Source organism: Limanda limanda, chromosome 17 (assembly GCF_963576545.1).
Source record: "Limanda limanda chromosome 17, fLimLim1.1, whole genome shotgun sequence".
Lineage (NCBI taxonomy): Eukaryota > Metazoa > Chordata > Actinopteri > Pleuronectiformes > Pleuronectidae > Limanda > Limanda limanda.
In genome coordinates this window covers 4,271,695-4,283,571 of record NC_083652.1, presented here as the reverse complement: position 1 = coordinate 4,283,571, position 11,877 = coordinate 4,271,695, and the positions used below count along the sequence as shown (strand labels likewise).

General features: G+C 40.5%; 1 protein-coding gene across 1 annotated transcript; it reads right to left on the bottom strand.

The window, feature by feature from the left end:
* Positions 1-826: 826 nt before the first annotated feature.
* alg1 (ALG1 chitobiosyldiphosphodolichol beta-mannosyltransferase) lies at positions 827-11,677 on the bottom strand. The gene is given in 15 exon segments (XM_061089786.1): positions 827-1,896; positions 2,054-2,129; positions 2,805-2,919; positions 4,183-4,293; positions 4,381-4,440; positions 4,523-4,561; positions 5,246-5,367; positions 5,625-5,738; positions 6,025-6,114; positions 6,635-6,783; positions 8,241-8,344; positions 8,439-8,516; positions 10,063-10,366; positions 10,368-10,454; positions 11,672-11,677. Coding segments are annotated over 15 exon segments (1,590 nt in total). The 3' UTR covers positions 827-1,761.
* Positions 11,678-11,877: the final 200 nt, after the last annotated feature.

Here is an 11,877-nt window from a genome sequence, read left to right as displayed (position 1 = left end):
GTTTATAGAGATCCATGTTCTTTTCTATATTTGGTATCTGACTACAGGAAGGGAGATGTAACAATGTGTTGGTTGTGAGTCTACTCCTCCACCCTGTGGTAAAACTCCAGTATTACAGTTAGTTCACAGGAGTTTTGCTGCTCAGACCTGCACCACTCTGCTGATAGAGTGAATACAGAGCTGGTTATACATAAAGTCTGGCTGACATTGTTATTCACCAACATGCAACAGTGTCAATCAAGTTTTATGATTGTTTAGTTGGGATGAATATTGAACACTATTGGGTTTAGTAACTTAAATCCACTGGGGTCTCTTTTTACAGATGATGGGTTGGAAAGGGGATGAAACACAGGTTATAGTAAAAGTTACAACAAGCTTAGAGGAGTTAGAGACTTGGGCACTCCAGGGGGTTTTAAATTTTCAGTTTCTAAGACAAAGGTAGTTCTTTTCACAAAAAAGAAAATAGATAACATTCTTAAATCATATGGACACCACTGGAAATTACTATTTAAAAAAAAAAAAAAAAAAAACCATTATAAACCTAGACAAAAGTCTTCAGGGTCCTAAATAATGCTGCATTCAGGTGCTTCTCGGATGGTCCAGAGACGCGAAGAAAATCTATAGACTTCGCTGTACTCATGTGCTTTTAAGCAATAAGATGTTATCACAAACTGACTTTATTAACTTACATATATTGGTTGCTGTTAACCGTTTTCTGGACTTGTTGTTTTTTGTATTGACTGAAATCACGGGAATCACAGGACATGTCAGCCACGTGTTTCCTTACAGCAGATTCTTAGATACAGATGACACAAGAGTAGCACCATACAGATTTTATTTACAAAAGTTCATCATCAAAGTTTCTTTTATACATTCAAGTTCTCTGAAGTAGGAAAAAAAAACAATTTTCACACTACATTGATTTGGTCTTGACTTTCAGAATTTTCAGTTTAGTCTGAAGCAAAATAGAAGGTGCAAAAGATTCCTTGGTTCAGACTATCGATCAAATTTTGTCTGACCCAGAGAGGTGGTTTTGGTCCTGATCAAACTGAAACAAGATTAGTTGGTTTTCAGTGGAAAACATTTTTTGTGCACTGTTCAGACTGTATGACCAATTGCAGGACGTTGCAACATTAAACAACAAAAGAAGAAAAAGAAGAGGAAGCATCTCACAGGAACGCTTGTCGTCTTCACCTCCGATATTAACTTTGAACGATGAGGATGTTCATTTGGTGAATTGGCACTAGTGTGGAGTACTACGCCTGAGGTTCATGATTCTGGTAGTAAAACCATGATGATTACAGTCGTAACCAAATTAACCAGTTCATTCATTTTCTCCATTGAAACAGGAAGATTACCACATGCTCAACTGACAACACGTCTATGTCAGACACACACTCACCTACAAACCAATCACTGTCCAGTATAGGTGGACGCAGCGCACAAGTGATGACTGATTATTTAGTCTGCTCACCAAATTTCAATGTGCCACCATAACTAACCAGATCAAATGTAAACAATGTTACAAAGCTTGGTTCAGATTTTTAGGTGTGAAAACGCCTGTTTTATTTTACAGGTGAGAATTTACTATCATCATCACATGGTCTGAGTGGATCCTCCTTCTTCAGACTCAGGACATTTTTCTCTCACTTCCTTGCCGCTCTTCATCCCCATTTTGATGTTGTGTATGTCACTGAAGTCAACGTACAATTTTTTTATCTGTAATATATAATGTCCTTCAAAAAAAAGCAAACCTGATGTTTATCTCTCTGCAGTGATTAGAGGCAGGACGTTCTGGTCCCAGTTGTCGTCCCAGCACTGACCTCTGCTGGTGCGGAGGTTCCTCCTGAACGAATCCAGTCCGCCTGCTGAACTGGGAAACTCTGACAGGAGAGACTGCAAATAAAAACAAGACGGAGCAACATGGCTCATTTAAAAGAAGGTTAAACTTGTTCCTTTATCATCATGAAGTTCCCTAGGGAGTGAGATGGGAGCTGAATCTTTTTATTTCAGTGATTCAAAAAACATTGAAATTGAAACATGTATTTCTCACCTTGAGCTGTTCAGCGAGCTCCTGGGAGTCAGTGAAGATGAGTCCATTCTCCTTGTCTTTGACCAGCTCATGTAAACTGAGGAGAACAGCTGAGTTAGCACTGAGATGCACACACACACACACGCATGTTTCCCAAAGATCTGTGTCGCCAAAGGAACACCAGTCTCAGAATTTGATGTGAAAATCGTGTAGGTTTTTGGTATTTTTCTGAATCTCAGAAATAGGAACTTTGATTATTTTAGCTAAACACAAAAAAACAATTCTCAAATTGACCTTAAGGTCGACATTCCCTACAAATGCTGGAAGTGGTTGACCAATCACAACAGAGTGGGCCAGCAGGCCAATCAGAGCAGACTAGTCTTTAACAATAGGGGGGCCTTAAATAAACAACAGCTAAAAGTGTTATAGACACATTTACATTATTTATATGAGCAGAATATGTCTCCTTTAAAACAAAAGACAGCCAGGAATGAAAAGTGATGCACATCCATCTCCAAACTTGGCCGTCATTTTGAACTCAACTCCTGAGTTGAGTTCAAAATGTAAATGTTTTGCGACCAGACAATGAGCCATAAAACAACACAATACAACATCAATAGTGAATTAAAACAAATAGTGGCAGAAAATGAATGTGGCTGCATCAGCGTCAGGTGAGTTCACGTCTGCAGCCATTCACTTCAACTCTCACTTTACGTCTTTGTACTCGCACGTTTATCCATTAAAATCCCAGTTCTCCCTGTACAGTGCTCACCAGTCGAATTTGATGGCGCAGACGGGCAGACAGCAGCCGAACATGTCCACCACCTTCATGGGCAGATCCAGACCGCTGGACGACATGTGGAGACAAACACCCAGGTCTGCTGAACCTGGTGAACAGACGCCTGAGTGTGAATTAACAATCTAAAGTAGTGAGACTCTCATTTTTCATGTCATAAAACTGATTTAAACTGATTTATTTCATTGAGGCAACTGTGTATATATGTTAATAACAAATACAGTAACTTTACCCAATACCTTGTCATCAGTAAAGGTTCATTTTATCTTGAATTCTGAACCTTCTGTTTAATTTTGCCTGAAGTGTATTTCACTATGAGTTTGTTGTAACAAAGGGTTGGAAGAAGCTGATTCAGAGAAAAATACTGTATGTGTGGTTCTTTCAGTTTTTGTCCAAGAGTAACTACTTGTTAGATTTGGGGTTTAAGACGTTCACTGGGAAACATTTAATGCTGTAATATTGTTTAATACATATAACGCAGAACTCCTAAAGCGATCCAAGCTCAAGCTTTCGGCTCTAAGTTAATCTGTTATCACCTGATATTAAAATGTGTCCTCATACAAAAAGTAACATATCGCCCAGGACTACAAGAAACACAGCTGGAAGAAAAGTGGTATAAATGGATGTTATCCCACCAAAAATAGCGAAAACAACTATGGAGAACACAAACAGAATTGGTTAATGAAAACTGAGAGAATGGATGGACTGAAGGAGGTGATTATTACTTATGAAAATATCAATAGAAACAGAGAATACAAAAAATGTGTCCTCAGAGTTTTTGCAGGTTTAAACAGGTCACATTCAACCCCAATGAATGAAATGTATGACCTATGTCAAGTACAACAGATATGAATGAATATCAGAGTCCCAGAGTTATTTAGAATTGCCCATAACTGAAGATACGGTGAAGAAGCTGAGGAGAGAATATTCCTGGAAACACCACGTTATCTCACAAATAACAGGCGGAGTCAGTGGGTATCAGTCTACAGAAAAAGGAAAGTGTACCCAGATCTATTGTGACTTGAGTGTTAGGTTCCACATTGGTCTTGTTTGGAGTATTATTACAGCTTGTTAATATCTGTATAACTAAGAAAGAGCTACTACACAGAGACATTACAACATGTAGACCCCAAAACATTTCTCTTAAAACTAAAATATTTTTCTCGTAGTTAAAAAATCGAATTTAAATCACAACAGAAGTGGAATTAGATGAGTTAACATAGTAGCACCGAAACGTAATGAAGGCCTAGAGTGTAATATTTTGATATATTTAACAATTGGTCTTAAATCGTTTTCAGATAAACACTAAGGGGTGTGAGAGGTGCGGAACACAAACTGCTTGTTTCAATCTTACCTAATAAAACAGGATAATCTTCTGCCTCCAGCCAGGGAGTGCAGATCTTCACATGCTCTAGATTGAGAGAGTCTATCAGCTTCCTGTAGTGTTCTTTCTGAGGACCTTTACCTGCACAATCACACACACATTAATAAATAAATGAAACAAAACCACTCTGACATCAGTGATGCACTGTGAGGCGGCAGGGCAGCTCACCTGTGATCGCACAGACTAAAGATGGTAACGAAGCTCCATCTTTAATGAACCCTTCATACTCTGTAGAGAACAGACAAGTGTTTTGTGATGAAACAGGCTGTGATGCGTTACAGGCTCCATGTGTAAGAGCATCTGTTCATACCTTCAAGAGCCTTCAGCAGGACAGAGAAGTCTTCATCCTCTGTGGAAAGAAACAATGTCTTAGATTTTTGACTAAATAAAGACCATTAAACTCATTCAATCCATGAATCAAAGTTAAATTGAAATGAAGCCAAAACATCTTAGATATGAATGGATTTATATATGATATCATTGGAGTCAGTCTCAGTTGTCAATCAAGACTTCTCTGCATGTTTGTATTTCACCAAGTAACCAAACTTATCAGAAACATGAATGCTTGTACAAACATCAGTGTGATAAGAACTGCTTTAAGTGACAGAAACCATCTTTGAGACAAACTATTTTAACGCATAAGTTTGATATTATATCTGCTAACATGCAGGAAGTGGGGTTTATGACCTATACTGCAGCCAGCCACCAGGGGCGATCAAGACACGTAGGCTTCCCTTTTCGATCACATCATCTCTGTTTACAGTCAAGGTTAAAAAATTATTAATTAAAAGGGTTATAAAAACGAATGATATTGATGAATAAAGGAATTAAATTGAGAACTTTATGAGAGAACCTTGGGAAGACTTAATGTCTATAATCTAAACTCTCATCCTGAGTCAGGCTGAAGAGGCAGGTTGTAAGTTTATGTCAAAAGATTTCATCACTCTCAGCTGCTCTCAGATCCTCAGCATAAACTGATGGAGCCGTGAGAACCGGATGACCTGAGGAGCCGTACTGGTTTATGACCTCTGACCTGTCCAGCTGGTGCTGCTGACCAGCAGAGCCGGCCGCTCCTTCCTCAAGGTCATAGAGTCATCAGTGAGATCACGGACTGAGAAGATCGAGCTCTCCGCCTCCACCTCCACATCCTCAGAACTGAAAAAAAAACACCAGGTCAGTCAACATATTTTACTGCCGCTGAGCCACACTCAGACTTTCCTTTACTTTTAAGGAAAGAAAAACAACATCACATACAATAGCTACTCTGTAGCAGCTTGTTCGTACCTTGTTTGTACTTAATGATGTCAACAATAACATGGCTGCAATCTTTGCATTGATAATCAAATAAAATAGACATGTTGAGTGTCTCACAGTAACCGTGACATGTCCATTTGTGTTGTTGAACCGCTCACCTTCTGTGCTGAAACTGGGGATAAGTGTTGGCCAGTCTCACGAAGAGCTCGTGCTGCAGCTTCAGTGGAGTCTCTCTGAAGATGGAGGCTGGTCTGTCGTAAAGAGTTGTCGCTCTGCAAAGGTCAAAAAGGTTGACACTGTTTGTGCATCTTCATGTAGACAGCATGTGTAAGAGTTTAATCGAGCCACTTGTGTTATTACTGCAGAACCCATAATCTGAATTCAACCAAGGTCAGTTCAACAGTCCAGAGCAAAGTATCTTAACAGTCATTTATATACTGTTAACAGATTTTTAGTACCAGAACATATCTGACATTGTCCGATTCATTACTGAACAGCTCGAACAGTTAAACTGTCGCTACACGGTCACATGTACATTAAGTACAAAATAAATCATACTTGATGCCCCAGTTTTTCTGCAGGTCGTCCTTCATGGCGTTGGTTACACACAGGTTGTGAGTGGCCAGAGGGCCGAAGAAGTGCTCGTACCTGGAGGAAAAGAATAGGACAAAATCTAAACATCTGAACTGTGTCAGGACATAGCTGCACATGACGGCTGGTACAGGGATGTATTAAGAATTCTCCACCTAGAGAAACTGACTTTCATCCTTCATGACAACATCCAGTGATTAAGGAAGATATGAAAACCAGTCATGGACACAGTTACCTCCTCTGGCCTGGACTTTGTGATTAAGCAATTAGAATTTAACGATGTCATTATTCTTGTTTCCCTTTTGTTTTGTATCATGGAATGAAAAGTTGTGACTCTCACTGTTCTAGTGTGTTCTATTAAAATAATTCAAATACTATGGGGAAAAAGTGGTACTGTACATGTCTATTATTGGAAGTGTAAGTAACCCTTAACATGGCCCTTAACATGGCCATGACCTGTGCTCTACATGGTCAAGATATAAAACACGAGCCGCTACAGACAACTTTCACTAGCATTATTTCTACCAAGTTCAGTAAACCACTGCCGTCAGCCACACTGTTCTGTTGCAGTACTGACCACTTCGCCAATCTGACCACCGGGTGTCTCTGTCCGTGACTCAGGGCCATGATGGTGTAGCCGTAGTTGTGCCAGTCGATGATCAATCTGCTGCCGCGCAGGACACACACTAACCAGGCCACTGCGATAGTGGGCAGACCAGGGGGATTCTGGGATACACACAGAGTCATTAACAATAACAGAGAAACTTCTGCAAGGAATCCCGCTCAGCGGATTACATTAAATTCATAAAGGCAGACTATACAGTTGTGCAAAACAAATTCAAGCAACAATATGCAACACAGCAGCATAACACAGCAGCTTGATACAAATGGGTTTGATGGTTAACTGACTTGGAATAGGGAGAGCAGACCCCCTATCTTTCCCGCTCCTCACCCTAATGTCTGTTCTTATAACTTTGGTGAGAGGGTACAATCTCCTCTGAGTGTGGAACTAACTGAAGCTGCTTTCAGACATGAACCTAACTCTAAAGAATCTCTAGACAATCTATCTATCTATATATCTATTTTGACCAATGGATTTCCATGACTTTTCAACAACTTTGAACCAAATTTCCATGTCCAAACATTTTGTGAAATCTCGGTGTATGCATGAGAACGTGACAAAATGTAGTATTTAAACTAGCAATGAGAATTCTAAGGCATACAGTATACCTTACACATACGCTCTCATACTAACTCAGTTAGTTTGAGAGCGTATTCCTGCTTATATTTTGAGCGTATTTCTTTAAAAGCATATGAATTATTTAAAACTCAGCGTAAATGCACGACATGAAAATATGAATATAACAAATTTCCATGACTTTTCCAACACTTTTGGGATTTTATTTTTTTCCAGGACTTTTCCAGGCCTGGAAATACACATTTTACAATTCCATGACTTTTCCAGGTTTTGACCGTAGGAACCCTGGAGAACGCAATTGTCTGAGAAAGTGGCTCTGGACGTTCTCCGGTTTCTACAGCCAGTCCTTTACACGTATAAGACACTGACGAAGTTGTCAAGAGAGTTTGTGCTGATAAGAGTCGATGCCAGCGTTGATGTGCTGTAAACAAAATCACACGATCTCCGCAGCAGAATGAATGCATTACATCCTGACTCTGCCAACTTCACCACCTCTTGCCTGAATCCTGCAGAACATTTTGTTGCTGTTGTTAACGCACCTAGGCAGAGGAACCCTTCACTGTGTTGTGCACGTGTGAAAAGAGAAGTGGGGAGAAAGTCTGCAAATATTTCTCTGGAGTTCCTCCACAGGACATGTCTGAAAACAGCTATATTGTTGCTTTATAGTTGAAGTGATGAAGAGAAATAGGGCTGAAACTAACATTTAGTTATGTTTATCATAGTTGTTATTGAATGTCTAAATAAAGCAAAAGTATCTATCTAAGTGCTAGTGTGTCTAAAAACAAACAAAAATAAGGGGGAAAAGTAATCAGATTTAGTGATTTATTGATTAAATTATCAGGAGAATTACGGTTTCAAATGATTTATAGTGCATATCTGAAGGAAACTGCACAGAAGAAATCATTTCCATCACAGTCTGAGCTGCTTTCCAGGTTCATTCATCTGCAGAAACATGTCGTTCATCAACTTTCAGAATGAAACAAACCTGCAGGAGAATGTGAGAATGCAGTTCCATCCTCAGCAGCACAGAGAAAAGCTGCAGACACTGAACAATCACCTTCGTCACATACGTGATGAGCTTTGGTCCTACTGAAAACATAAGGCAACAACACAGAAGAATAAATCGACTGAAAACAGCTGTTAAAAAAAACAAAGAAATCCCCCTTGATGTGGAAACAGTTACCTCGAAGACCTTTCACCTCTGCTATGGGGACTATCCTGATTTTATCCTCTCTCAGGACGTCCGGGTGAGGTTTGGAGTCTGAAATAAATGTCAGAGAAAGCATCTGTCATTTTTACAGGTTAACTGATAAGGCAAGTTTTTAATCTTTAATCTTAAGCAGGGGATGCAGTAAAATTAAAGTACAGGTAAAGCTTTGCTGCTGTATTCCCTCGGGCAAAGTGTTTCTAAAGCTCTACCCCACTTAGTGTTTAGCTGAGAATCAAACAGTTGACATCTTGTGTGCAGGTGTTTCTGTTCATGAACTGACGTTGGCACATAAGCCAACAGTAAACATCTAGACTAGACCATGTGGACATTGAATATGGTTCAGCTTTGTACTACATTTGAGCATTCTGTACTTTTTGTCCTCTACATGCCTCTGGCCTCTTTGACCCATGTTAGCAAACAGCAGCACAGAGGTGGCTCCTTCTACAGGTGGAAAAATGCTCAAGCTTGAGACCGGTGCTTCAGATATTCATACTTATGCAAGTCAAACAGCTGTGAGTTTATGTTTTCATTTGGTTAAGCTGAGTAATGACTTCAACTGTAACAGCCTCTGGATCAGTGTGCTTTAACTAACAGAGAGTTACAGATAACTGACTGACACTAACAATGTGTGTGTGTGTGTGTGTGTGTGTGTGTGTGTGTGTGTGTGTGTGTGTGTGTGTGTATGTATTTCAATAGTTATGAGGGTCAAGCTGTCTTCTCTGATGGGCAGCCAGTCCCACCCCCTGCAGGACACCATCACAGCACTTGACAGCTCCTTCAGAGACAGACTGATTCACCCTGTGTGACTGGAGGAGAGCTATCGTAGGTCGTTCCTTCCTGCAGCAGTGAGACTGTACAACCAGCTCTGCTCCCAGTAGAACTACATGCACCCATTATGGACTGTAACTTTAACACTGGTTAAACTCTCCTAACTGTCCAATATCCATTCGGTCTGTGAAATACAATGGTTAATGTGCAATCCATTCACTGTACATATTCTTGTTTTTACACTGTATTTATTAGTTTTTACTCCATTTATATATATTTCCTTCCAGTATTATTATCATCCTTATACTTAAGTATGTTACTAATTATTACCTACTGATGCCTAGTTTTGACTCTTGGTGCTGTAATATTGCAAATTTTGTAGGACTCATAAAGGAAAACCTTATTTTATCTTTTGATTCAATACCATCATTGTGAGGACAAGTTGGCTGGTCCTGGCAAATTAAAAGGGCTGTTTAAGACTTGGTTTTGGGGTTAGGCTTCGGTCAGGGCATTTACTTCGGATGGTTATGCCAATGAGTGTTCCCCCTACAACTAGATAGAGATACGTGTGTGTGTGTGTGTGTGTGTGTGTGTGTGTGTGTGTGTGTGTGTGTGTGTGTGTGTGTGTGTGTGTGTGTGTGTGTGTGTGTGTGTGTGTGTGTGTGTGTGTGTGTGTGTGTGTGTGTGTGTGTGTGTGTCTGTCTGTCTGTCTGTCTGTCTGTCTGTCTGTCTGTCTGTCTGTCTGTCTGTCTGTCTGTCTGTCTGTCTGTGTGTGTGTCTGTCTGTCTGTCTGTGTGTGTGTCCATGTGTCCGTGTCCTGGACTCTCACCTAAAAACCCGACAAACGTCACCTCATATCCGTGTTTGCTCAGGGACAAGCAGTGGTACTGCATCCGGGGGCTGCGACCGATGTCCCCCAGCACCAGCGCGCACACCCGCCGCTCGGTGCCGGCGTCCCGCTGCCGCAAGCTCCGCAGCCACAGCAGTAACAGCCCGGACACCACCGGGAGACCCACGAGCCGAGGGGACACCGGCCTTGTCACGCAGAACACCGCGAAAAGACCCGCGACCAGCGCAAAGAGAGTCAGACAGGACGAGCCGGTGCAGGGCGACGCCATGTTTGTTTGCAACACGTGATGACGTGGCCCAGGGAAAGGGGAGGGGCTTCAGGTTTAAAGGGCCCGTAGACCGTGAAAGACAAAATAATGTGGTCACGAACAACTGCGTCACGAAGGAAAGAGGTCAAAGAGAAGCAGTGAGGAGTTAGGAAACAGGGATGAACTCTGTGTTGTGGAATGTGAACCCAGAGTTAAAGAAAAGTTTTCTGTCAGGAGAAAAGATTTCAGTTCATGCAGTGTAGTGGCAAAGGACACGTTATATTCTCGTCTAAACCTTTGTGAGCTTCATGAACTTGTCTAACCCTTTGTGCACTTCACATGACTTTCTAAATGTCTGTTGTACCTACAAGGGAAAAATAAACAATGGGATTTCCTGTTTTTCAGTTCCTGTCTCAAATGGGCGTACGGAGAACCGGTCTGAGCTGCTTGAGACTGTTGCCTTAGTTCTCCTAGTAAGGAGGCTTGAACTAACGGTTCTCTGTCAATATTCTGAGATCCGCGTGACTCTGTGTTGATCCTTCCTGCAGAAAGATCCCAGTACAATAAACAGAGACACCTTGGTGATTCAGCCTCTTTGATATTCAGACTTCCACCACGGCAGAGAGAACATTTAACCAGGAGTTACTCACAGCAAGTAACACAAGAGATTCCTGTGCAAATAGAAAATAAACCAAACAATAATATAAACACATGAGGAACATGAAGAAAACCTTACATTGTGGAGAATTTCTCTTTGCATTCCAATATCGTATTTGTATTGTATTCAGTTCTGATGATGAGATTTAGTTTTATTTTTGTTTTAAGTTCTGATGATGATATTTATATGTACGTTTAATGATGATATTGTGAACTATAAGTTCAATATGCTTGTGATTCACTGGACAGATTTGACAGAGAAGAAATCTGGGCTCAGACGATCATGTGAGGATTCACAACAGTTCTGAATCGTGTCACGACGATAAAACAGCTGGTTTGTTTTTTCCATCATATATTTTTGTTCCTTTCTTTTTTGTTTTTGTGTGTATTGACGGGTTTGTCCATGTGCAACGACAATGATGCATCTCTTTTAATGTTGCTGCCCAAATAATTTGTTGGACCACATTTCCCCTTTCCTTTCATAAAGGAGGATCTAGTGTTTACTATTTTAAAGTCAGGAAGGACTGAGGCTCCTTTACATATCATTTGAAGTATTTGCAGATCCTGAAGTATTTGCAGATCCTTCCTTAATTAAATGGAGGTTTCAAACTCACCCTGAGTTGAGCTAAAATATTGACGGGACCTTGATTCCACGTCTCCACTCCACAATCACTAGATACTGACTCTCATCGTTATTAGCACAAGATGGCAGTATTCTTATCCATTATATTTTGGACAGTGGGAGTAAGTGGAGATGTGTTGTCCGTCTTTATTGACAGCCTGGTTTAAATATCAACTGATAAATTACTTAGTACTTTAGTCGGTTTATTTGTGATGTACTATTTTAAAAAAATCTCTCCCTTTAGCTAGTTCTAGCTATTTTAATTGTC